General features: G+C 42.8%; 2 protein-coding genes across 12 annotated transcripts in view; one reads left to right on the top strand and one right to left on the bottom strand.

Moving 5' to 3' along the window:
* Positions 1–944: 944 nt before the first annotated feature.
* HSCB (HscB mitochondrial iron-sulfur cluster cochaperone) lies at positions 945–14061 on the bottom strand. 3 transcript variants are annotated; one of them, XR_014825874.1, is made up of 6 exons: positions 13806–14061; positions 12630–12726; positions 11931–12025; positions 7281–10599; positions 6017–6758; positions 945–1080 (listed from the first exon to the last, which is right to left on the bottom strand). XR_014825874.1 is itself a non-coding variant. In XM_021074052.2 (6 exons), the coding sequence occupies exons 1-6, from the start codon at positions 14039–14041 to the stop codon at positions 989–991; spliced, it is 708 nt and encodes a 235-aa protein (XP_020929711.2). In that variant the 5' UTR covers positions 14042–14061; the 3' UTR covers positions 945–988. The 3 variants fall into 3 exon arrangements, 1 of the variants encoding a protein (XP_020929711.2); XR_014825873.1 differs by having other exon boundaries at positions 6017–6064; positions 10455–10599; XM_021074052.2 differs by having other exon boundaries at positions 6017–6064; positions 10455–10599; positions 11936–12025.
* A 171-nt stretch (positions 14062–14232) lies between these two features.
* Positions 14233–27377, top strand: part of CHEK2 (checkpoint kinase 2) — a 37693-nt gene continuing 24548 nt past the window's right edge. For 5 of the 9 annotated variants that reach the window (XR_014825621.1, XR_014825623.1, XR_014825622.1 and 2 more), the window contains exons 1-6: positions 14312–14362; positions 15456–15635; positions 16448–16802; positions 21362–21486; positions 21605–21752; positions 24885–24975. Coding sequence is in view for 6 of the 9 variants with exons in the window: in XM_084993006.1 (XP_084849132.1) it covers positions 16454–16802; positions 21362–21486; positions 21605–21752; positions 24885–24975 (713 nt within the window). In the remaining 3 variants the exon portion in view is untranslated. 9 annotated transcript variants of the gene reach the window in all.

The following is a 27377-nucleotide window of genomic DNA, read 5'->3' as shown; positions in this document are numbered from 1 at the left end:
GTGTTGTTTCTCAGAATTTTTAAATTGGAACTTTCTATTTTAATATTCCTTGATCCAGAGACTTAAAATAATTTTTTTTTCCCTTCTTCTAGAAATGAGTCAAGAACTTAAACTGAATCTCCAAAGATCCAAAAGAGGAAGGGAAGCTTCTTCGGATAAGAGAGTGTCAGCTGTCCAGAGAGATATTAAAAGTACTCCACTCCCCCGAGTTGGAGCTGAAAATGTGATTAGTGTTTAATACTAGGCTGATTTTTGATAATATTATCTATATTTCATGTAGATAAAATGAATTTATCTTCTGTGTTTAAGTGAAGAGCAAAGAGAACCTTGGGCAGCTTTGTTCTTTTTAGATAGAAAACTAAAGGACACTATCATGGGGACTGAGTATCTATTTGTGAAGGTCATGCCATTGGAAAGAAGATATGGCTCCAGGGCAGAGAGCGGCATACCCATTCAAATCTAGCCCACTGCCTGTTCTGTAAATAATGTGGTACAATGGCAGAGTTGAGTAGTTGCAACAGAGGCAGTGGGGCCCATAAAGCCTAAAATATTAACTATTTGGCCCTCTGCAGAAAAAGTTTGCCACCTCCTTTCCCCTTGAGGGCCTCCTTTTGGCCCCATTCCCACCCCCTTATGGCCTAGATGGGGCACATGTGGCACAGTGTCCCATGAAGAACCTGACCACTTGAGGAGTTCCCTGGTGGCCTAGAGGCTAAGGATCTGGCATTGACACTGTTGTGGCAAAGGTTTAATTGCTGGTCTGGGAAATTCTTCATGCTGTGGGTACAGCCAGAAAAAAGAACTAACCAATCCCTGGCTGGGCTGTTCTTCCCCTCACATGACAAGCTCTGCCATCCCACTAATGCTTGAGCCACAGGTTTAATTAAGATGGTAAGAGTGGCAGAAGCATATCTATTTTCAATCAGCAGAGGCCAGAAAAGAAATATATTAAGAACTTTATTTTTTAAAACTTTAAAATTAGCAACCATTAGAGCGGAATCTTCTTTAACTTAATCTTTTCTTCAATGTTTGAAAAGTATCTCATCTTTGTTAAAAGTTCCTTGGCTTTTTCAAAATCATCTGAAATAAAGAGAGACATTCATGTGAGGTTTCATTTTAAGCGAGAATAAAATCACTCTCTTATCTAAGGCAGCTGGATCAAACCTGAGCCCCGGGGCCCTGGAGGGCTGATCAATGACTCAGGAAACTGAGGGAGAGAAGTACATCTGGATTGTTCGGGGGGGGGGGGGGCAAAGGAATTGACCAAAAGGGGGCAGAAGCATGCTTGTTCATGAGAAGCTGGTTCTCTTCAGGATGGTGCCTGATAAATAAGTTGTGCTTTAAGAGCTTTCTGCCCCATCCCCATCTCCATCATACATGGTGGGCTGACCCTGATGAGGATGTGGACACTCTGTGCCAGGTGCTGAGGTACCAAGCTGCCCTCAGGAGGCTCACAGTCTCTGGGAAAGAAGCCCTGAGACCAGTGGTTCTTGACCAGGGGTGACTTTGTGCCTATAGGGATGTTTGGCAATGTCTGGAGACATTTTCGGTTGTTGCACTGAGGGGATGGCACTGACATCTAGTGGGTAAAGACCAGAGGTGTTGCTCAACAGGCTGCCCCCCAGGACAAAAACTGGCTCAAAATGTTGGTAGTGTCAAGGTTGAGAAACTCTGACTTAGACCTATGCAAAATGAAATAATATACCACTATATTCATATGTGGGTAAAACTACCAAGAAAAGCAAGGAAATGATTTATACAGAATCCCAATAGAAGGCGGATACAACTGCAAACAGACTACCAGGGGCTTGGAAGGCAGTGGTCATGTTTATTTTATTTGATTGGTTTTTTTTTTTTGGTATTTGTAAGAATTCTTTTAATTTTGATAAAATACACATGATCTAAAACTCACCACTGTAACCATTTTTAAGTGTACAGCTCAGTGGCCTTAAGTATATTCACAGCATGGTACCACCATCCTACCACTTATCCACAGAACCCTTTACATCTTGCACAACTAAAATTCTACCTATAAAACAGTAACTTGCTAGTCCCCCCTCCCCCTTGAGTCCTTGACAACCACCATTCTATTTAGTTTCTATGAATTTGATGACTCTAGGGACCTCATGTAAGTGGAATCACACAATATTTATCTTTTTGTGACTCATTTATTTCACTGAGCATATTTTCAAGGTTCATCCATGTTGTAGCATGTGTCATAATTTCCTTCCTTTTAAAGGGTGATAATATTCCACCATGGAGTTCCCATTGTGCGCAGTGGAAACAAATCTGACTAGGAACCATGAAGTTGTGGGTTCGATCCCTGGCCTCGAGTGGTGGGTTAAGGATCCGGTGTTGCCGTGAGCTGTAGTGTAGGTGGCAGACGTGGCTCTAATCTGGCATTACTGTGGCTGTGGTGTAGGCCGGCAGCTGTAGCTCCGATTAGACCCCTAGCCTGGGAACCTCCATATGCTGCAGGTGAGGGCCTAAAAAGCCAAAAAAAATTTTTTTTCCCCACCACATGTAGGGACCACATTTTGTGTATCCATTCATCAACTGATGGGCAGTTGGGTTGCTTCCACCTGTTAACTGTTGTGAAAAATTCTATGAACATTGGTGCTGACAAACTTTCTCTCTTTGACTAAATTCTGGCCAGACTGCTCAGCCCTCATCCTGGCTAGGCTTCAACCTTGGCCTATGAAGACTGGACAGATACTAACATAGCTTCTTATAGCTCAAAGCCTGCATCCCTAGGATGACTCCAGCCCCAATGTAAAATGCCTCCCTGAGAAAAAAGGGCTGCTAAAAGAATTTACTATTTATTATGGCTTACACCTGAAGATAGGGCCTCCATCTCCCAGTGTCTGTGGGAGGGTAGGAACCTAACTTCAAGAAATGCCAGTTAGCAAACCCAAATGGGTTTCACATGGTCCAACTCCTGCTTCCTGCTCTTTATAATTTTTCACTTCCTTGACTCTACTGAGCCCCTGTGTGCCACCCTCCCTCATTCTCCCTTTTAAAAATTAAAAAAAAATTTTTTTTCTTTTTAGGGCCGCACCTGCGGCATATGGAAGTTCTCAGGCTAGGGGTCAAAATAGCAATGTGGGATCTGAGCTGTGTCTCTGACCTATACCACAGCACGTGGCAATGCCGGATTCTTGACCCACTGAGTGAGGTCAGGGATTGAACCTGCATTCTCATGGATACTAGTTGGGTTTGTAACCTTCTGAGCCACAACAGGAATGTCTCATTCTCCCTGTAAAATGCCCACTCACATGTCATTCGCACTGGACTATTTTCCTATTGCATTGGTTACCCCGATTAGAATCTGTCCTTAGCACTTTAAAGTTTGGCCTTGTTTAACTTTGGCAGTTCAAAATATTGCTGGCTCTTAAATGTTCTATTTTCTAGATGTAAGGAAATCCCCTTCTCTTTTCTCTTAAGCTATCTATGAGTCATTAACAATCTAGTAAAGAAGTTGGGGTACAGTCTGCTTCACTATTAATCTTTTTCTTTTTCCTCCCATAGAGATGCTCCTCATTAAGTGTGTGACTGCTCACATCAACCCCCAAATATCCTATCAGTATCAGATCCTAATAGTTGGCTCAGCTCGTCCTTCATAAACAGAGGATGATAGAGACTGTTGTTTAGAGGAAAGAAGAGTATGCTTGCTGTTTATTCCAGTCAACACCTGAACGCAGGGCCCCTGACTTCAAGGCTCTGTGGCAGGATGGGAGCCTAACTTCTATAACTGCCAGTTAGCTAACCCAGAAGGGTTTCCCAGGACCTATTTCTGCTGCCCTCTTTTTGTGCTATTTTATTTTCCTGACTCCCCTGAGCCCCTGTGCACCCCTCTCCCTACTCCTTCACTCTCCCTTTAAAACCCAGTTACTTCTGTACAAACTGAAATTAACTTCAGTTCAGGCTGGATTCTTTTCCCTATCGCAACAGTTATGACTGACTCAAATCTATCCTTACCATGTTAATTAGTTGTCTGGCTTTGTTTAATTGACAGTGCATCTCTCTGAGTGCCTGCTGTCGATTCTGTGTACATCCAGAAGTGGAACTGCTGGATTGCATCGCAGTTCTATTTTTAATATTTTGAGGGACTGTCATACTCTTTTCCATAGTGGGTCCACTATTTTATATTCCCACCAACAGTGTACAACAGTGTAAAAATCCTTGCCAACATTTGTTATTTCCTTTTCTTCTCTTTTTAAATATATAGCACCCACCTCCCTCCCTCCCTCCCTCCCTCTCTCTCTCTCTCTGCAGCATACAGAAGTTCTGGGGCCAGAGACCGAACCCAGGCCACAGCGGTGACACAAGCCAGAGCAAGGACAATGCCAGATCCTTAACCTGCTATACCACCTGGGAACTCCAGTGTGTAGCACCCATAGGTGTGGTTTTGATTTCCATTTCCTAAAGATTAGTGATGTTGAGTATCTTTTTTCTGTTTCTTAATCTGGGTGGTAGGGACATGGGTTTTTGTTCTGTTATTATTCTTTTAATTGTACTTATGTACTATTCATTTTTTTTTTAAGAAATTACATTTTGTAAGTAAAAAATAAAAGTCTACAAAGGTATAACAGGAACTAGGGTTGGACCCTGGAGGAACAAATCTGACCATTTTAGCCTACAAGCTGGGCCAGGTGCCTGTCTTTTCTGCTATTAATCTATATACTTCTCCATCTTTTAGAGATCCTCCCTCTGCCTGCTTCTCAGAATCAACTCCTACAGTCCTGCAAAGTAGGCAGTAGCTGTGTAAACCTATTCTTTGGCCTTCACTAATCGGACTAGAGCAAAGATCTGACTCAAACTGGGGCAATCAAATTTCCTCTCCCAGGAATCTAGGTTGGGTCTAGGAGGTTCTAGTCAGATGGTAAAAGACCTTGTTCTTATAAGGTAATAGATCAAGGAGGACTAAGGAGTCAACCAGCCAGCAAGGCCACTTTGCAGCACCGTGCACTAATGAAGCAGATGGAACAGGTGTAGAGAGGGGAGAGAAGGATGGAGTGGACCACCAGGGCCACCAAGCTCAGGACTGCAATCTTGCTTCCAGATTGCTTTCTGGCTCCCAGGTCCTGTTCTAGAAAAGCTCTTGTTACACTGTACTATGTGCATCTCAGGGACTTTGGACTCTGAGACCTAACCCTGATTCCTTATAATCATCTCCTTTTATCTGGGCTAGTATGAGTTGCTTTCTCCGTCCTATAATCGAGTGATCCCTAAGCCAAAGGGCTATTAATCTCTTATTTAAGGGATGGCACAAATCTCGGAAGGAGAGGAAATCTGTTCTTGCTTAAAAATAATTGGAAATAGATCTAGTCTCTTCAGCCTGAGAGCCAGGAGCAGTGGGGACAAGGATAAACACTCCATATTTGCAATGTGGGCACAGCCTGGCCATGGGCTTCTCCTGGGCATTGGAGAAGGGGCATGTAGGCCCTGTCAAATGTTGACTGCACAGCCTTGCCCTCAGGGTCTGCCTGCATTGGCTTCAGCCCACATCTCTCACCTCATCCTCTCCTACTTGCTATAGGGGAATGGAAGCACTTTTTTCTCATCTAACCTTCAACAGTCACATCAATAGTTTTGGCACACATCTGGTTTCTCTAGCAAGACTATGAATCAATGAAGGCAGAAATGTAGACTCCCTGTATTTTATAGCTCCCCATGGACTTGACAAGGGATGGGTATATATAATAGATACTTTTTTTTTTTTGTCTTTTCTTTAGGGCTGTATGTGCGGCATATGGAGGTTCCCAGGCTAGCCTATGCCACAGCCACAGCAACGTGGGATCCGAGCTGCATCTGCAACCTACACCACAGCTCACGGCAACACCGGATCCTTAACCCACTGAGCGACGCTGGGGACCAAACTTGTGTCTTCATGGATCCTAGTCAGATTTGTTTCTGCTGATACATGATGGGAACTCCCTGTAACAGCTACTTATTGAATGGATGGTTATACTCAGTGCTTACAATATTTGAGAAAGTCAGGAAATAAAGACAGTACCTCTTTCAAAAGCTCTGCTCACATTGTCAGTCAATTCTTTCTGTTTAGCTGAAAAAGAAAGGCATTATCTTAATTTTTCTATTTGAAAGATCATAACATGAGGATAATCTTTTGTCATTTTGTTGTTGCGAACGCAACACAGCAGGGAGCTTGGGTTCAAGAGGAAGGCCTCATAACCTCTGTCTCTACATGTTTCATGATGCAGCTCCTGTTTAGTGCAGCTCTGACTGGCCCGAGTTAACACTGTTTTTCTAATCATGAAAGGTCTGAGGGGCAATCACCAAAGCTTATAAAATGCCTATAGAATCATTAAAAAAAGGGACAAAGAAATGCCTTGATTACCTCCACAAAGCACTCTGAGTCTTCCAGATTTCAGCTAGGAGAAAACTAACAAAGTGGGCTCATGTATCAGCAGGGCATTACAGAGTATTTCAGGTACCCACTCTCAGAAAAGTGAAACATTTAGATCATATTGTACCTTAAGAGAGAAGATGCCCGATAAAGTAAAGGAGCAGTTATCGCATATTTTTATTGTTTCCCCATTAGGAAATTAGGAATTTTATGAATGCATTTTCTAGATACAAACAGTATCAATCATTTATACGGTACCTGCTTTCAAAGCACCTTTTTTTTTTTTTTTTTTTTTTGTCTTTTGTCTTTTTTGTTGTTGTTGTTGTTGTTGCTATTTCTTGGGCCGCTCCTGCGGCATATGGAGGTTCCCAGGCTAGGGGTTGAATCAGAGCTGTAGCCACCGGGCTACGCCAGAGCCACAGCAACGCGGGATCCGAGCCACGTCTGCAACCTACACCACAGCTCACGGCAACGCCGGATCATTAACCCACTGAGCAAGGGCAGGGACCGAACCCGCAAGCTCATGGTTCCTAGTCAGATTCGTTAACCACTGCGCCACGACGGGAACTTCTCAAAGCACTTTTAAAAAAATTACTCAATGAGGAATTCCTGTCGTGGCTCAGTGGTTAATGAATCCGACCAGGAACTATGAGGTTTCGTGTTCGATCCCTGGACTTGCTCAGTGGGTTAAGGATCCAGCGTTGCCGTAAGCTGTGGTATAAGTTGCAGACGCAGCTCGGATCCCGCGTTGCTGTGGCTGTGGCGTAGGCTGGCAGCTACAGCTCTGATTAGACTCCTAGCCTGTGAACCTTCATACACCACAGGTGCAGCCCTAGAAAAGGCAAAAAGACCAAAAAAAAAAAAAAAAAAAAAAAAAAAAAGTAAAAATTATTCAGTGTATTACATTTATAGCTGTACAATGATCATCACAACCCAATTTTATAGCATTTCCATCCCAAACGCTCAGCACATGCCTACCCTACAACCTGTCTCATTTGGAAACCATGTTTTTCAAAGTCTGTGAGTCAGTATCTGCTCTGAGAAGGAGTTCATTGTGTCCTTTTTTTAGATTCCACATGTAAGTGATAGCATTTGATGTTGGTGTCTGTCTGACTTCACTTAGCATGATAATTTCTAGATCCATCCATGTTGCTGCAAATACCATTATTTCTTTCCTTTTTAATGGCTAAGCAATATTCCATTGTGTATATCTACCACATCTTCTTTATTTTTATACAATATTATTTTTAAAAATACTCAGTGAATTTTATTACATTTATAGTTGTACAACGATCATCACAACCCAATTTTATAGCATTTCCATCCCAAACCCCACTTCCTTTGCAAAGCACTTTTAAAGATATTATATCCCCATTGCAGGCAATGACGGGTATTGGAAGAATATACTATGGTCACATGGTTGGTGAGCAGAAGAACTAGGAACAGACCCCAAGTCACCTGACTCCTAGTCCAGTGGTTAGGAACTTGCTGCTAAGGTAGCAATGTGGTGTGGGCAAAAGAACACCGGGCCTAGAGTTCCCGTCATGGTGCAGTGGTTAACAAATCTGACTAGGAACCATGAGGTTGTGGGTTCGATCCCTGGCCTTGCTCAGTGGGTTAAGGATCCGGCATTGCTGTGAGCTGTGGTGTAGGTTGCAGACGTGGCTCGAATCCCGTGTTGCTGTGGCTCTGGCGTAGGCCGGTGGCTACAGCTCCAATTGGACCCCTAGCCTGGGAACCTCCATATGTCGCAGGAGCGACCCTAGAAAAGGCAAAAAGACAAAAACAAAACAAAACACTGGGCTAGGAGTCTGGAGGCTAGGAAGTCCTAATCCCAAAACTCTCTGGCTCATACCCTTGAACATTCACTCTACCTGGGCCTTAGCAGGGAGGAAATTCAAGAATTACTCTAAATGAAGGTCAGTGATCTGCTTAAAACCATATGTTAACTATAGAGATAGAACATCCCTTACCACTGTTGAGCACTTACCATGGACCAGGCACTGTGTCAAGTGTTTTTTATGCTTTAACTCATCTAATTTAATCCTTGCAACAAATGATACTAATATTGACTCCATTTTATAGATGAGGAAACTGAAGTTCAGAGGGGTGAAGTCACTTTGCTCAAGGTACACAAAAATCAGTGGCAGTGTTGGGACTGAACCTACGTCTCCCTCACCCAGAGCTTCCTGATCCTCTGCCTTCCAAAGCCAGGCAGCTGGGACTTCTGACTGCAAATACCGAGTTTCTCTTTTTTAAATACCACCCGGCCCTAAAACTGCTGACACACCTCCAGCTGACAGCTCCCTTACTGCAACTTCTATTGGATTTGTTTGTAATTTATTCACTCATTTGACAAACATTTACAGAGTCTCTGTTATACTCCAGTACTGTTCCATGTGCTGAGTATGTGAGGGAAGCAAAAAGGAAACAGTTTCTGCCTCTGCAAAACTTCCAGTCCAATTATAATTCCATAATACTCCAATCTAATAGGCTGATATTGGTCACATAATCACACATAGAATAGTAAGGTTATATTTGATTAGTCCTACAAAAGATGGGTACCCAAGGCCAAAAGGTATAGACACAGAGGTCCTCTGAGGATTCTCTGAGGAAGTGATGATTGCCCCCAGCTCTGAAGGGAAGAGTTAAGGTGGGGTGGAGGAGAAGAGGGTTTCAGGCAGAAGCAACAGCATGTGCAAATGCCCTGGTTAGGAAGGCGTAAGGTACAGATAAAGAGCTGGAAGCAGCCTGTGTGGCTGGAGTGGAAGGAGCAAACTGGAGGAAGCAAAGGCCAAACCATACAGGTCTCTTTAACTTGAGAGTGGTGAGATGCCACTCAAAGTTTTAAAAGCAAGGCCAAGGGTATTATGATTAGATTTGAGTTTCAAAAAGATCACACAAGTGACAGAGTAGGAATATATCAGATTGAAGGTAGAGATGATCAGTCGAGTTACTCCAGTTGTCCAGGTGAGAGAGAATAGCTCTCTCTCACCTGAACAGTGCCTGATCCATAGTAGGCATGCCATAAACAACTAATACTATGTGTGTACATTTTGAGTGAGAAACTTGGACCCTTTTCTACACGGCATGGTTAATTTTATGTGCTTACTTAGTTAGGATATAGTGCCCAGTTGTTTGATCAAACACACAGTCTAGATGTTATTGGGAAGGTATTCTGTAGTTGTGATTAACATTTACTGTCAGTTCACTTTAAGGAGATTATCTTCAATGACATGGGTGGGCTTCATCAAATCAGTTGAAGGCAGTAAGCAAAAACTGAGGTTTCCTTAAGAATTCTGCCTGGTGACTAACACAGAAGTCCTGCCTGAGTTTCCAGTCTGCCCATCTGTTCTATATATTTTGAACTTGCTAGCTCCCAATCACATGATCCATTCCTTAAAAGAAATCTTCCTCTCCACACACACATACACTATTGATTCTGTTTCTCTGGAGAACACTGATTGATATACTATGGAATAAAGCAGAAAGTAAAGCAACATGGGACCATAAGATCAAAGTTTCAGTCTGTTCTGCTCTATCTGCTGTGTGACCTTGGGCATTTCCATGAACTTCTGAGACCTATTTTTCCTGTCAGAGATAATATTATCCAAATGATGTCATAGGTGGGAAAAAGCACTGTGATCTGCAAAATACTATTACATTCTTGGTTTAATCCTGCCTTCCAGGAGCCGGTTATAAATCCTGCCAGTATCCATGACCTGCTCAGTGGGTTACGGATGCAGCTTTGCCGTGAGCTGTGGTGTAGGTCACAGATCCAGCTCAGATCCTGTGTTTCTGTGGTTGTGGCGGAGGCCACCAGCTGCAGCTCTGATTGGACCCTTAGCCTGGGAACTTCTGTGTGCCGAAGGTGTGGCCCTGAAAAGCAAAAAAAAAAAGCCTACCTTTCAGAGAATAGGGGTATTGCAATCTAATCTCTAGACAAAATTGGTTTCAGTATAATCAAGAAAAAAAGCCCTTGAATCCTTATGAAGACCAATATGTATTCTTTATACTCGTTTTTCACTTAATACCCACACATACTCAAAATACCAAAAAAGGCATTTCATAGTATTTTATATTTTACCTCGGACAACAGATTCAATCTCATTCATGGCAGTTTCACTTTGAGCCTCTGCAAGTTTTTCATTGATTTCCATTATTTCCATGAGGAACTGGCTGTCCATTTCATGATCTGTCCCTTCAGGAATCTCTATTCCATGGAGCTTTAGCTATTGGGGCATAAAGCAGAGAAAAGAAGTTTAATTCAAGAAACTATGGCCAGAGTCATAAATCCTACTCACCCTTCAGAACAGACTACCACTCATAGGGGAAACCTGAATTGTCCCAATAATGGAAGTGAGAGGGTAGGGTGTTGGAAAGTTGGACTGAGACAGGAGTACTGGGACAGGATCACTCTGCCACCTGGACTATGTGACTCTGGGTGAGTCATTCTTCTACTTGGGGGGATGAACTAGATATCTGTAAAGATTCTATTAAATCCTAAAATTCTAAGGTGCTTACTCCTGCCCCAGCAAAAAACAAAACAAAAATTATTCTTCCCTTAAAGTCAGCACTATCCAATCCTTGAAATTTATATAAGATCGTTAAAAAAATGCAATTGGGCAAGTCGGATTTAGAGATACTTAGAGAATATTATACTCATGTAGTATTTTTGAGGTTAATTACTAGAGTCCCTAGACTAGCTCAGGTCTCAAGCAAGCCTCTATTGAATATGTGAACTGGAGATTGGCACTTGCCATCTGCCTCTACATGGATTGAATCATGAGCCACTACAGCTGCTGACCCTCAATACCCCCTGAAAGAGTGCAGGGTGTAGATCAGGAGTGAGGAACTCTGTGCCCTGGGAAAAATGGCAGAATAAGTCTTCAGATAGATATTTTCAGATTTTATCAGCCCAATTCTTGCATTTCCTCATGCCCAGAAAAGCACTAAAATCCTTCATGGTGGAATTCCCATTGTGGCTCAGAGGAAACAAATCTGACTAGTACCCATGAGGACACAGGTTCAATCCCTGATCTCACTCAGTGGGTTAAGGATCCAGTGTTGCTGTGAGCTGTGGTGTAGGTTGCAGATGTGGCTAAAATCTGGTGTTGCTATGGTGTAGGCCGGCAGCTGCAGCTCTGATTCGACCTCTAGACTGGGAATCTCTATACACCACATGTGCAGCCCTAATGAAACAAACAAAAAAACCCCCCCAAAATAAAAAATAAAATCCTTCATGGTGACATCTGCTCTTCATGACTAGTAGTAACCTTCACGAGACTAGCAGCTAACTTTTGTAAAATGTGTGCTTGTTTGCATGTTCCTCCCCTTCACCAAAATCACATACATACTGACCTTCTCCCCCTGCCTTTTAGGAGCAGTATTTCAGACCTATGAAATGCTCCTTCCTGGGCTATAGTCCTCATTTTGTCCCAAATAAAACTTAACTCTCAACTTTTAAGTTGTGCATATTTTTTAAGTCGACAAATACAAGGGAGAAGCTGTCCCACAGAGCAATAGGACCAGGAAGTCATGCAGAGAAGGGTGGGAAAATCACCTTACAAGGTATAGTCCCCTGCTCAGGGGGGCCAGAAGGGTCTTATAGGCATCATTTACGAGGGTCGAATGTTTCTCTGAGAAGTCCTTTTCAGTCTGTTAGAGAAAATGAAAATAGTCATATTACCACCCAAATCAGCCATCTTTTTTTTTTTTTTTTTGCCTTTTTTTTAGGACCACACCCACAGCATATGGAGGTTCCTGGACTAGGGGTCCAATCACAGCTGTAGCTGCCAGCCTACGCCATAGCCATAGCGATGCCAGATCGCAGCTGCATCTACGACCTACACTGTAGCTCACAGCAATGCTGGATCCTTAACCCACTGATGGAGGCCAGGGATCGAACCTGTGCCCTAAAGGATACTAGTCAGATTAGTTTCCACTGAACCACGACGGGGACTCCCAAATCAGCCATCTCACATGCACAAACTGTTTCATAAAATACTGATGGGTAAGCACATAAGGAAGCCAAAGTAGAACTGGTGTGGGATAAACTTTTTACTTTTGGATGGTGGTTCTAATTCTGCTGAGAAATCAGGTAAAAGCTCTGAGTGTTAAGGACAGTTGGCTGGGGCTAGGCTGCCCTAGGGGGAAGCTGGTTGTACAGCTCTAGCCTTGATAATCACATAACCACAAGGCCACTGCCATCACTCAGGGTGCACACGTGTTTGGGTCTGATTAAGGGTGACCAATAAGTTACCTGAGATCTCTGGCTGAAGAAATCTGGGTGGACAAGACGCTGTAGTTCTTGGTACCTATGCTGGAGCTTTGAAGTGTCAACTCTGAAAGAGTGGTTGCTGGAAGAAAATCAGGGGATGAAATTCATGCATCAGATATTTACAAATTTATATACTACAGGCCTGGTTCCTGTTCTCTTGGAGGATGGCACAATAAACATGTGGACAGAGCTCTTTCAAAAAATGGTAGGCACTGCAAATAAAAACAGAATAGGGTCAGAGAATGGTAGAGGTGGTGGACAAAGAGATGTTATTTGGGCTGAAACGTGAATGATAATGAATATTCAAAGATCAGAGGAAGGCTCATTCAGGCACAGGGAACATGCAAAGGAAGGCCCTGAAGTGGGAACAAGATTGGCAAACTTGAGCAACTTAAAGGGTAGTGTTAGTGCAGCCCAACATCAGTGTCAGTGACTGGTGGGGCCAGATCCCACAGTTAAGGGGAAGAGGCATTCCTGAATTCCATACTTCTTTTTCTAAGGCCAGGTCCCTTCATCTCTGTCTCACTTTAATCCCCTTTCTCTTTCCATTCCCAGAGCTGCCTGTCCTAGCTCCGCCCAAACTTCACGCACCTCTCCAAGCTCCTCAAACTTCGGAGGTAAAGTTTTTTCCTCTTTCCAATTTCTCAGATCTTCCAATTCTCACTTTTCCCTTAGACTCTGCCTTAATGCCCACAGCATTAAGTTTTTTCCTGCTATTACGCTTTTGCTTTGGATAACAACTTAGTACTTCTTCTTAAAAGTCTCGACCCAAGTTTAAGCGTTCTGAACCTAATTCCTCAAGTCACCATCCTCCAGGGCCTCGCAAGCACCCTTCCCTCAGTCCTGACTCTCAACTTCCCTTCCACTCAGATCCTGCCCCTTAAGACTCCCTCCAAGGCAGCCTCCAAACCTCAGTTTCCCCTAACCATACTCCCCGCCCCCCAGTCCTCGCTCCACACTCCATCCCTTGAAACATCGTTGCTCAGGTCCGCCCCTCAACTTCCTCTCTGGACACATCCTACCCACCACTCCCCCAGGCCCCACCCCCAGTCCCTGTGCTCTAGGGCTCCGCCCACCTAGGTAACTGGTCCCACTTTCTCCTTCCCTCTCCTCCCCTCTCACTCGCCCAGACGCGTTTCCCTAAACTACCTCCCGTACCAGTCCATGAGGCTGAAGTAGTCTCGAGCGGGGTCAGGTGGCTGCAGCGCACGGCACTGAGGGCAGAAGAACTGGTCTCCTCGCAGGGGGCCCCCTAGGCCGCCGCAGTTCCAACACCGGGGGGAGTTGCTTCCTGCCAGCGACACAACATTGCAGTTTAGCGGTCCTCTCCAGAGGAGGCCTGTTGGCCACAGCCTTGACAACCGGAGCAAGGCCCCAGTCCTTCCGCCCCACATCTGGCTGGCGGCCTGCCTCCCAGCGGTCACCTGTTGCGGGGGAGAGAATGCCCCCCTAGACTAGTGCTATTGATTGGCCGGGAGCGGAGGGGGCGGGATCAGTCAGGGGAAACCTGGATTTAGAGTTCCGCTCTACGTTTTAAACTGCAACTCCCAGAAAGCATTGAGGCTATGCGGGCTGCCACATCTGCTGTTCCTCATTGGTCCGGTGGCGGCCGAGGGGTGTTTTGATTGGTTGAGGGTGGAGTTTGTATCTACGGGTTTAGCGCCACTCCGCTGACTGCAGCTGCTCTGAGCGTGCAGTTTGGGTGGGCTCACGCGGTGAGTCATAGTGGGGAACTTCTCTTGGGTCTTTGAGGGTTCAAATCCTGTCCCCAGGGTCTTATTGCGCGTTGAATTTCCCGAGCTTCCGTTTTGTCTTGTATTTGAGCTTGAGGAATGGGGGAGAGGAAGGCGTGGGCAACCCTTTTCCTCCTTCTTCTTCTTTTTTTTTTTTTTTTTTTTGTCTTTTGTCCTTTTAGGGTCATATGGAGGTTCCCAGGCTAGGGGTCCAATCGGAGCTGTAGCTGCCTGCCTACACCACAGCCAACACCACACACCAACGCTGGATCCCAGCTTCATCTGCGACGTACACCGCGGGATCCTTAACCCGCTGAGCAAGGCCCCCTCGTCCTCGTGGATACTAGTTGGGTTCGTTAACCACTGAGCCACTCCGGGAACTCCACTCTCTTCCTTCTTTGTAGGTAAACTTCGAGGTCTTGTTACTTAAAGCTGAAACTGGCCAGGACCTACAGGATAAGAAAGAACAAAGTTGTGCTCTTGAAAATCAGAGCGAAGTTGCTTTGTAAAGAGTTTTTATAGGTCTTAGCAATCATTTCCATACCAATCTTCAATCTGGAAAGTAGTTGAAAACCCATTCTTTGCTAGGCGCTGCAGGAACTTTAAATACACAGACTTGGGTAGGAGGATGTTCTACGAGTGTCCATAAAGAAGTATGGGGGATGGGTGGCGATGTGAGGGTAAGAGGACACCAATCTTACTTGGGACTTAGTTTCTCTATTTGAAAAAAAAAATGTTGCACTTGTAAGGTCTTTTCCTGCTTTCATAGTTTTTGGGCCTGGAACTCGCAATTATCAAGCTTTACTGAGGGGGTTTGGAGGGAGGAACATTAATGCATCACCTCATTTGATTCTCAAGCTCTATCTACTTTTTTGGGTTCATAGAGGTTGTGATCTACCTAAAGGTCATGGGGAGAGTTGACTTCAACATCTGATTTAACCCCAGACCTGTTTGCTTCTAACCTCTTCACAATACTTTTTATTCATGGAGGAGTCCAGTGTGGTCCTCGTCTGGTGGACCCTTACTTATCATGAGCTATTACAGCAGCTACCTTTCACACACCGTCTTTTGCCAGTTTTCAGGGTAGAGAAGTCTTGCTCAAAAAGCTGCAGGAGGACACAGCCCAGCTGAGCTTGTTATTAGAGCAGCACGCCCTGAAGTGGCAGAGAGCCCTGGAAACACCTCCCTGGTGTACTTTAAGGAAAACTCATCAGGACTATCGCTTCTGGAAAGCTGTGTAAATGCAATAATCAGTGTAAGTCATGTTTACTATATTCTCCTTGAGGGGTACCCTGAGTGTGGGGTCTGGAGAGAAAGCATTAAAAAAAAAAAATTGGATTAGAGATTTAAAGTTAGGAATGGGAAGTTACTTTGACTTTACCTATAGGTTCTGGTTCTGATGTTAGTTGAACTGTTCATCAGATTAATTCTACAGCTAAGGTGGGAACCTCTGTTTTGATCTCTGGCTTCTTTCAGACTTCTGTTGGGCTGGGAGGCCCTTGAGGATGCTGAAAAGATGAGCCCCATAGTTAATTAGCATCACAAAGGGCTAGGTGGAGTTGTTTAGAGAAGTCTTTGTGTTTTGCCTCATTAAGTGGCCCAGCTCTTAGTTTGGAGTCAAGGGCTCCAGAATGAGCCACAGAACTTGGTTCCTACCCTCCAGGAGCTGGCTATGGGGAGAGGGGGCATCAATAACATTATTCATAAACAGCCATCCCTGGGGTGGTGCAGCGAATTTCTGCATAGTTTCTCTTTGCCCATTGGCTACACCAGACCACTTGACCTTTCCTTCCCTAGCTCAGTTTCATTGCTTTTTACTTATTTACAGCCTTCAAATAATTTGTTTCTCACAATGGTTTGTGGCTGTCAGGCAGAAAGCTACTAGGTGCAAATGATCTGATGAAAAGCTCAGCCCAGAATAATTATAGTTAGTATGTCTAGACTGTCAGAATTAATTTTTGCTTGCCCTTGATATTTTTCTTTTCTTTTCTTTTTTGACTGTTGTAATATGTCCATCCTTCACTCTTGACCTTTAAACTCACCTTTTGTTGGACACTTGTTTTCGAGGTCGTGATGTCTGGGGAGACGGATGTGGAGTGTCAGCAGTCTCATGGCAGTGCCTCCCCACAGCCCCACGCCAGCGGTGCCTGCTCACAGTCCCAAGGTGGCTTCTCGCAGTCCCACGGTCCCTTCTCACAGCCACATGGCTCCTCTTCACAGACCCAGGGCATGTCTGGCTCTTCCACCAGCACAGTGCCCACGTCCAGCCAGTCCTCTCACTCCAGCTCAGGCACCCTGAGCTCCTTAGAAACAGTGTCTACTCAGGAACTCTATTCTATTCCTGAGGACTCAGAACCTGAGGAGCCTGTCCCTGCCCCTTGGGCTCGATTATGGGCCCTCCAGGATGGATTCTCTAATCTTGGTAAGACTGTTTGTTATGTAGTGTAATGTTTTGTTCAGAAGAACAGTTAAAGAAAGTTGTTGCAACAGATAGCTCAAGACACTCTTGGAATGATTCTGGAGTTTGAAGGTGATGAAAGATGAAACCAAGGAAGCGATTTTGGGTAGTGTGCTGGCTCTTACTTGCCATGGATCTCCTTCATTTATTCTTTCAACAAATATTAACTGGCAGTTTGCAATGTGTTGTCCATCTGAAGAGAGTTGTGGGTCCATTCACTAGAAAAATGCTGATTCATGCAAACTTACAAACATTTGTCATCTAATCAAAGAAGCTCCACTACGTAACTCCTGCCATGGTGCAGTAGCTTCAGAGCATCGATTTTACAGTTTCAGATTGGGGAAGGCTGTTTGTTGACTCTGTTAGCTTGTTTTTGTCTCAAAATAGCCATCCCTGGAGTTCCCTGATGGCTCATTGAGTTAAGGATCTAACATGGTCACTGCTGTGGCTTGGGTTTGATCCCTGGCCTGGGAATGTCTGCATTCCAGGGGCAAGGCCAAAAAAAAAAAATTTCATTCCTAAGTAATTTTTTACTTATTTTTAAAGTTTTTTTGCTTTTTAGGGCTGCGTCCACAGCATATGGAGGTTCCCGGGCTAGGGGTCTAATCCGAGCTGTAGCTGCTGGCCTACACCACAGCCACAGAAACCAGGGATCCTAGCCGCACCCGTAGCCTACACCATAGCTCACAGCAAAGCCAGATCCTTAATTCACTGAGTGAGGCCAGGGATCAAACCTGCAACCTATGGTTCCTAGTGGGATTCGTTTCCGCTGTGGCCCTTAAGTAATTTTTAATGTTTACTTCTTTTTATCATGGTAAAAAAAAATAAAACAAAATTTTGCCACTTGGAGTTCCATGGTGGCTTGGTGGGTTAAGGACCTGGTGTTGTCACTGCTGTGGCTGGGGCTGCAGCTGTGGCACAAATTTGATTCCTGGCCCAGGAACTTCCGCAGGTCTCAGGTGTGGCCAAAAATTTTTTTTTTTTTTTGGTCATTTGAACCATTAAGCATACAGTTTTGTGGCATTAAGTACATTTACAATGTTGTGCAACCATCACTGTTTTCTATTTCCAAAGTATTATCCTCTGGTAATTTCTTCTACCCCCCCCCCCAACTTTATTGAGCTATAGCTGACTTGTATAACACTGTGTAAATATAAAGTGTACAGTGTGTTCATTTGATACACTTAATATTGCTGAATGATTACCACCAGAGCCTTAGATCATATCACATAATTACCATTTCTTTTCTGGGGTGAGAACATTTAAGATTTACTCTCTTGGTAACTTTCAAGTGTATAATATGGTGTTATTCACTATAATCACCATGTCATACTCCAGATGAATTGCAGAGTATATTCATCTTGTAGCTGAAAGTAGATACCCGTTGATCAGTGTTTTCTCATTTCCTTTACTTCCTAGCCTCTATAACACAACTCAACTCTCTGAGTTCAGTTTTTTTAGATTCCACATACAGATGTGATCATAGGTAATTTGCCCTCTCTGTTTGACTTATTTCACTTAGCATACTGCCCTTAGGGTTCATCTGTGTTGTTGCAAATGGCAGGATTTTCTTCTTTCTCATGGCTGAATAGTATTTTCTTGTACATATGCTGATCTTTCTGGACCCAAGAAGCCCATCGTGAGTTGCAAATGCATTTAATATACCTAAGTGACCAAACGTCATAGATTTATAGCCTAGCTTACCTTAAACCTGCTCAGAACACTTATGTTAGCCTGCAGTTGGGCAAAATCATCAAACACAGCTTATTTTATAACAAAGTGTTGAATATCTCATGTAATTTATTGAATATTGTAGTGTAAATAAAAAAAAAAGCAGAATAACCATTTTTTATGTATGGGTACAGTATGATTGTAAGTGTATTGGGTGTTTGCCCTCCTGATTGTGTGGCTGGTTGGGAATTCATTCATGTTGTGTCATCAATCTGAACTTTTTATGTCTGAACAATATTCTGTTGGATATATATACCACATTTTGCTTATTTATTCTTCTGTTGATGAACATTTGGCTTACTTCTACCTTTTGGCTATTTTGAATAGTGCTGCTGTGAATATTTGTGACAAGCGTCTGTTTTGAGTCCCCTTTCCATTTTTTGGAGGTATTTACCTACGAGTGAAATTGCTGGATAGTATGTTTAACTTTTTAAAGAACTACCAAACTCTCTTCCAGAACAATTGCACAATTCTATATCCACGTTAGCAATGTATGAGGATTCTAATTTCTCCACATTTCACCACCACTTATCTGTCTGCTTTTATTTTGGCTGCACCTGTGACAGGTGGAAGTTCCCAGGCCAGGGATTAAACCCATGCCCCAATTGTGACCTCTGCCTTAACCCTCTGCACCACAGGGGAGCTTCCCAGTATGGTTTTTTTTTTTTTTTTTTTTTTTTTTTTTTTTTTTGGTCTTTTTAGGCCCACATCCATGGAATATGGAGGTTCCCAGACTAGGGGTTGAATCAGAGCTGAAGCTTGCTGGCCTATACCACAGCCACAGCAATGCCAGATCCGAGCTGTGCCTGTGACCTACACCACGGCTTACCTTAACGCCAGATCCTTAACCCGCTGAGCCAGGTCAGGTATCGAACTCATATCCTCATGGATTTTAGTCAGATTTGTTACTGCTGAGCCATGATGAGAACTCCCCCATTATGTCTTTTGATTGTAGTCATCATAGTAGCTGTGAAGTGGTATCTTACTGTGGTTTTGGATTACATTTCCCTGATGGCTAATGATGTTAAACAATCTTTTCATATGCTTGGTGAAATAGTCATTTTTATGCACTTGGAGAAATGTCTATTCAGATCCTTTGTTCTTTTTTTTTTTTTTTTTTTTTTTTTTTTTTTGGCTGCACCTGAGGCATGTAGAAATTCCTGGGCCAGGGACCGAACCCTAGCCACAGCAGTGACAATGTCATATTGTTAACCTGCATGGCTTCCTGGGAACTCCTGTGTTTAACTTTTTGAGGAACCACAGATTTTTTCACAAAGGCATACCATGTTACAGTCCCACCAGTAATGCGTGAGGGTTCCTGTTTCTTTGCCTTTTTGCCAACACTTATTATTTTCTTTTTTTTTTTTTTAAATTATAGCCATCTTCATAGATGTGAAGTGGTTACATGTGTAATTTTGATCTTGCCACAGTATCCTCCTTAGATGGTATATAAATTACATTCTTCTTGGAAATGTATGAGAATATCTGCTTTTTCAGACCTCTTGCCAACACAGTGTAATGTGAAACTTTTTGATTTTTGTCAGTCTGAAAGTTGAAACATGGAATCTTTATTTAGGCTTTCAGATTTTCTTGTATTGAGTTAGCATGGCCATCTTCTCATGTATTTGAGCTATTTGTATTTCTGTCTTTCATAAATTGTCTCTTCATATCCTTTACCCATTTATTATTGGATTGTTTGTCTTTTTCTTACTGCTTTGTAGAAACTTCACAGATATTAGGGAAATAAGTCCTTTGTCTGTGGTGTGAGTTGCTAATATTTTCCCTAGTCTGTCTTTTCATGAACATTTTGCTTAACTGCCATATGCGTTGTCCTGGGTGTTGTAGCTGTACTCTTGAACAAGAGATGCAAGGCTGCCCTCCCAGAGAATGTTCTAACAGGGGAATACCAAATAATCAAGATAATTTTCAGTTATGGTCCATACTTAGAGGAAAACTAAACAGCCTGTCATGATTATGGTGGGTAGGTGATAAAGGGGGAGTCTGCTTCTACAGAAAGCTGAATGGAAAACAATAATTTGCAGGCACAAAAGGTAAGATAGCCATTCAGATAGTTTTGAATGAGGAATTCAAAGTCCATGAGGGAGATTGAGCCATGCATTTTGGGGGCAGTGGAAGGAGGCCAGTGGAGCTGGGTGTAGTGATCAAAGGAAGGGTACAAGGTAAAGCTGGGAGGGACGCAGGGGCCAGACCTTGAGCACCTAGCCTGCCATGCAGAGTGTAGATATTACACTAAGTATGGTGGGAGGCCTCAGGAGGGTATAGGAGGAAGTTATTGTTATATCATAAGTATTTTTCCCAACCACTCAGAATTATTTGAGAATTTTAATGGCTGCTTAGCATTTCATGGCTATGTATAAACTAATTTATTAAAGTTGTTGGAAATTTTTGTTTTCTTTCTCTTTTTTGTTTCTCTCTCTCTTTTTTTTAATTTTATGACCATGGCATATAAAAGTTTTCAGGCCAGGGATTGAATCTGAGCTGCAGCTGTGACCTACACTACATCTGTGGCAATGCTAGATCCTTTAACCCACTGCAGGAACCAACACCTCTGCAGCGATCTGAGCCCCTGCGGTCAGATTCTTAACCCACTTCTCCACAGCAGGAACTCCTCTCCCCTCTCATTTTTAATCTTATAAAATCTTGGTGGACAGGTCTATAATTTTCATTGCCTTCTTAGGCTATTTTCCTTCAAGCAGATTTTATGAGAAAATTTTAAAGGTGTTTGATGCATGAAATTTAACAGCCCTCTGGTGTGTGCTTTTGTGTTACAGAGTGTGTTAACGACAGCTACTGGTTTGGGAGGGATAGAAACTGTGAATACTGCTTTGATGAGCCCCTGCTGAAAAGAACCGATAAGTATCGGACTTACAGCAAGAAGCACTTTCGAATCTTCAGAGTAGGTGACAAATATCCATACATTTGGGAGAACTGGTAATCTAGACATCTCTCTTAGATATCTCCCCACCAGAATGCCCCACTGTTAAAACTTTGAAATAAAATATTCTCTATTTTAGGAAATGGGTCCTAAAAACTCTTACATCGCATACATAGAAGATCACAGTGGGAATGGAACCTTTGTAAATAGAGAGCTTGTAGGGAAAGGAAGACGCCTTCCTTTGAATAACAATTCTGAAATTGCACTTTCAGTGTGGAGTAATAAAGGTAATATTATCTTCTGGTTACTGGATTTTTTTTCCTTCCCATATAAAAGGAAAAATGACATTTTATCCTTTGCAGAATATGGTTTAGGTAACTAAAGTAAGTAGGTTAGCTTTCAAGATTCATCGCAATCCTGGTTGCATTTTTTAATTATGAAAAGTTCTATCAAGACAGGTTTTCTAAGGTTTAATTGGTTTGATTTAGTTTTATTTAAATCCATATACTGTCAATCGAATTATCACATTGCTTCAGTTATCATTCATTGCTTGACTCAGTTTATTTATTTATTTATTTATTTATTGGTCTTTTGTCTTTTTAGGGCTGCACCTGTGGCATGTCGGGAGGTTCCCAGGCTAGGGGTCTAATCAGAGCTGTAGCCACCGGCTTACGCCAGAGCCATAGCAACACCAGATCTGAGCCGCGTCTACGACCTACAGCACAGCTCATGGCAATGCCGGATCCTTAACCCACTGGGTGAGGCCAGGGAGTGAACCTGCAACCTCATGGTTCCTAGTCAGATTCGTTTCTGTTTCGCCACGACGGGAACTCCTTGACTCAGTTTTATGATGTCAGCATGAGATATCTGTGAATTGTTATTTTAGGCCATTAGTTCATCTCCCCCTCTTCCTTCTCTGTCCTCCTCATCTATCAAACCATTTTATATAGCCCGGCATTAGACTATGGGATTTCCTCTAACAGTCTCAGTTTAGACTTTCCACCTTCTTAAATATGACATGATTATCCTCTGAAAATGGAGAACATCATAATCATCAGGTACCATTTATTCCTAAAACTTCACAAATATCACATCTGAAGCGAACAGTTGTCATTCAGTGAGCATAAAAACCTACAGAATTCAGTATAGCTCACAGTGACTTTAAAACCTTGGACAAGAGGATACTCTTATTTCCTTAATTAAAAAAAAGCCCCATGAACTTCTCAAAACTCTTTTGAGAATTGAGTGACTTGGAGTGGTATATGTTTGTGTGGGTAGCATCTTAAAAATATAGATTCCCAGAGGCATTGCCCCATGGATTCTGATCCAGTAGTTCCAAGGATTTAAAAATCCTGCCCAGGTGATTCCCATGCAGCCGGCCTTCAGACTGGCATCTGGGAATTATGGCTTTCCTGGGTGTCCCATCGTGCTTTTTTTTTTTTTTTTTTTGTCTTTTTGTCTTTTGTTGTTGCTGTTGTTGCTATTTCTTGGGCCGCTCCCGCGGCATATGGAGATTCCCAGGCTAGGGGTTGAATCGGAGCTGTAGCCACCGGCCTACGCCAGAGCCACAGCAACGCGGGATCCGAGCCGCGTCTGCAACCTACACCACAGCTCACGGCAACGCCGGATCGTTAACCCACTAAGCAAGGGCAGGGACCGAACCCGCAACCTCATGGTTCCTAGTCGGATTCGTTAACCACTGCGCCACGACGGGAACTCCCCCATCGTGCATTTTATGATTGACTTAGTTATCCCTGTTTTGCTGTTTGAGAGCACCTGGTCAAGGGACAGCTGGGTGCTGAAATTTGTTCTGTCCTCTATTTGACAAGCAGTGTGCCAACTTATTCTAATTGGTTTATCCAAGGTGCACTTTTCTAATTTGGCCAAAAGTGTTCTGTGTTCTGAAGCTGGCCATGACTTAAATAGATCAAACCAGTTCTCTGTAGATCACATGTGGCCTGTTGACATTTTATTTGCTGATATTTGTGCTTAAACATGAAAATCCAAATTACTTTCAAAAGATGGAATACCTTACTATCTTGAGTCTGTAATCTCCTAACCTGAGGATTTGCAGGTGTTGTGTAGAAGCTGCTTCCTTTCCATGGGTGATGTGTTTTCCTGTTCAAGTTCTCACTGCTCCGTGTCTTACATTCACCCTGGCTTTATCTCTGTGCAAGACCTTCCTGGCTTGTGTAGGCCACTGAGTTTGCAGACCTTGAAGTAGACCTTGACATTTGGGGAAATACATCTCCAGAGCTCTTCCAGTGCCCTGATTCTCAGGGGCCACTGGAAGATTTAGGTTCATAAACATCCACCAGCAGAATGGCACAGTGTATCCTGGGCGGCCAGCAAGTCTTATATATTTAGGCAGGTGTCTACCTCCCATGGACCAGCCTGGCTGGAAGCATCCTGAGGTGGTTCAGACTTGTGCCAGAGGTCAAGACCCATCGCCTGAAAATATGAGAAACTCAAGGGTCTTAACAAATTTCACTCTTTCAAGATATTATAGGCAGTTGCAGGTTTGCCACTGATGACTTTGTAGAATTGGAATGTTTGATAACTGATTGCAGGCTTGACCTAATAGAGGATTAAATTATGAAATGAGTAGTGTTTTTGGTTTTCTTTTTCTGAGATAACCAAGCCATATAATGAAGAAATAAAGGGGATTTGGGGGGAAAGTGTGGTGTAAATTCAGTATAGTTCACTATAAAATACCCGATAGGTAATGGTAGAAATGGCTGAGAGAAGATGATGCTAGTATGGTGACTTCTGGCCTGATTTTTATTGGGACATTTATTTGCCTAGAACATATTTTCTAGATTCAGACTAATTGCTTTTTGGTTCTTGGTCTGTGCAATTGGTAACTGTTCTGAGGTCAAGCAATAAGAATACCATTTATGTTTAAGTTTCTTGCATTATAGTGAGAACAGTGCTGTGTATTTCTGTTGTGGAATGAAACTTTTCTGTCATCATTTTTCAAAGGTTTCACAATATGCATTAACCTAGCTAAATGATTTCTTTGGGGATAAATGTGAAATGGAATTAAAAATGTTTATGGCTCAGTGGTTAACGAACCTGACTAGTATCCATGAGGATGCAGGTTCAATCCCTGGCCTTGCTCAGTGAGTTAAGGATCCCACGTTGCTGTGAGCTGTGGTGTAGGTCGCAGACATGGCTCAGATCCTGTGTTGCTGTGGCTGTGGTGTAGGCCAGTGGCTACAGCTTGGATTCAGCCCCTAGCCTGGGAACCTCCATATGCTGTGAGTACAGCCCTAAAAAAATAAATAAATATAAAGGACAAAAAAAAAAAAAAAAGGATTCTCTTATATTTCATATATTTACTAAGCTTTTAGGACCATTTATCTTCTCTTTATCAAATGAATTAATGACACCAATTTCTGCTATTTTTTTTCCCTCAGTTTTTGTATTTTTTGATCTGACTGTAGATGATCAGTCAGTTTATCCAAAGGAATTAAGAGACGAATACATCATGTCGAAAACTCTTGGAAGGTAATTTTTTTTTTCTTATGAAACTTGTGTTTGATTTCTTTCTAAACATTTGTCATTGGGAGTTCTCTAATGGCACAGTGGGTTAAAGATCTGGCACTGTCCCTGCTGTGGCTCGGGTCACGGTTGTGGGGAAGGTTTGGTCTTTGGCCCAGGAACTTCCACATGCCTTGGGTATGGCCAAAAAAAAGAAAAAAAAAAAAAAGAGAAGAAAAGAGAAAAAAACAAAAAAAAGTTATTTTTCTTTGGTCATTTTGTTCGTGGTTTTATAGCGTTCTTTATATATATTCATAACATTGGTAGGGCACCTATTTGTGATAGGCATATTCTTGCTGTATTTAACAATGATTAGTTGAAAGTTTTTCTTTATAGCTTTTATTGGTGATAACTTTTTAAAAGCAGTTTTATTGAGATATAATTTACATACCATATAATTCACTCATCTAAAAGTGTACAATTCAGCAGCTTTTAATGTATTCACAGAGCTGTGAAACCTTTACCACATCAGTTTTAGAGTATTTTTATTACCTTCCATAAAGAAACTATTTACTACATTTCTTCCCTTTTTTTTTTTTTTTTTTTTTTTTTAGGGCCCCACCCATGGCATGTGCAAGTTCCCAGGCGAGGGGTCGAATAGAAGCTGTAGCTGCTGGCCTACGCCACAGCCACAGTAACATGGGATCCTTAACCCACCGAGTGAGGCCAGGGATTGAACCCATGTCCTTCTGAATCCTGGCCAGGTTCGTTACTGCTGAGCCATGACAAGAACTCCAAGACGAATAAAATTTTTTATTGGAAAATAATTATGTATAAAAAGATTAGTGAGAAGAGAGGGATCTTTTCACATTTTTACAAATCTCTTTGATACTTGGCTTATTGGAAGATGGCTAGAGCCTGATACTTGTTTTTTCATTTGGTCTTTTGTGATACCACATGCCAGGTAGCCTCTGGAAACTCTACACTCGTATAAGAGAATGAGAAAGAAATAGGCAAATACTGTCTTAGTATTATCCGTAAACTAGTTTGACTTTGTGGACACCCTGAAAGGGTCTTTGGATTCTTTGGGGGTTACATGAAAATACTTTGAGAATCACTTCCTTAGGGAAGTTGTTCAGACACCTTTAGCATGTACACCATGTCCTTCACCCTCTCACCCCTTCCCTACACCTCCCCTCCCCTAATTCCTGTTTATTAATATTTTTGGAAACATGAAAATGGAAAACAAGAGAAGGTAATAATCATCCATATTCTTGCCACATAGAATCAAGCACAGTATACACTTTATACCCATCTGTGGGAGATATTTTATTTATTTATTTTTCTTTTTATGGCTGCACCCATGGCATATGGAAGTTCCCAGGCCAGGGACTGAATCTGAGACAGTTGCAATGTAAGCCGCTGTAGCAATGCTGGATCCTTTAACTTCCTATACTGGGCTGGGGATCAAACCTATGCCTCTGCAGCCACTTGAGCAGCTGTAGTTGGATTCTTAACCACTGTGCCATAGTGGGAACTCCTTTGGGAGATTTATTTTTAGTTCATGGACTTTAAATTCAGTAACTTGTGTTTCCATACTTGCGTTGGCTGCTTGGAAGCTCACAGCCAAATTTGTACCCACTCTGAAGAAATGTATGGACTCTTATTTTTCCTAAGGGACAATTCAACACAGATCCTCTAGTTTTTAATGAGGGACAGAAACATACTCAAATGAGCTAGGTAACAAAAGAAATTTACTGGCTCCTGCAACTAGGAAAAGCAGGGGCACAGCTGACTTCTGGCATGGTTGGACCAGGACGCCTTTAGGTTTTTATTTTAGTCTAGAGGTCTGATTATGCACATGGCTTTATCTGTTTCTGGAATCAAGGGATCCCACAGTGTTGCCACGGCTTTCACTCCATCTTTTTTTTTTTGCTTTTTTTAGGGCTGCCCCTGCAGCATATGAGGTTCCCAGGCTAGGGGTTCAATCAGAGCTACAGCTGCTAGCCCATGCACAGCCACAGCAACATCAGATCCTTAACTGAGCTAGGCCAGGGATTGAACCTGCAAGCAACCTCATGGTTCTTAGTCAGATTTATTTCTGCTGTGCCATGATGGGAACTCCTCACTCTTATCTCTTGATTCAGCTACTCCTTGCTGCCTTCCCATAATATTGCCATGCAAAGGGAATTCTTGAAGTTAAATAAAAGGTGTCCAGATTGCAGACTGGGGAAAAAAAAAAAGCATTGCTTTCCCTGTGTGGCAGGAAAAATGGCTTCCAGGAGCTCTACATTCGTATTTTCTTTCTTCTAGAATAGGAAATATGCTCTCTCTACACAGCAAAGAGAACTGTTTCTCTCCCAACATCAGTATTTAATCCCAAAGAAAATACTGATTGGCTCACTCTTGTTTACATGTGCACCCCATGC

This window comes from Sus scrofa, chromosome 14 (assembly GCF_054392235.1).
Source record: "Sus scrofa isolate SSC_HxYL_T2T_F1_AM1 chromosome 14, Sscrofa_HxYL_maternal_Yorkshire_Landrace_v2.0, whole genome shotgun sequence".
Taxonomy (NCBI): domain Eukaryota; kingdom Metazoa; phylum Chordata; class Mammalia; order Artiodactyla; family Suidae; genus Sus; species Sus scrofa.
Note: the sequence above shows the minus strand (reverse complement) of the source record. Positions and strands in the feature narration are given on the sequence as shown.

What these genes read in the sequence shown, in the direction of transcription:
- HSCB (XM_021074052.2), bottom strand. Translation starts at nt 14,041, where the DNA reads ATGTGGGGCGGAAGGACTGGGGCCTTGCTCCGGTTGTCAAGGCTGTGG. An exon ending in TCTTCAGCCAGAGATCTCAG is followed by an intron (nt 12,026 to 12,629) that starts GTAACTTATTGG and finishes TTTCTCTAACAG; the next exon opens with ACTGAAAAGGACTTCTCAGA. An exon ending in GAGCAGAGCTTTTGAAAGAG is followed by an intron (nt 1,081 to 6,016) that starts GTACTGTCTTTA and finishes TCTTTATTTCAG; the next exon opens with ATGATTTTGAAAAAGCCAAG.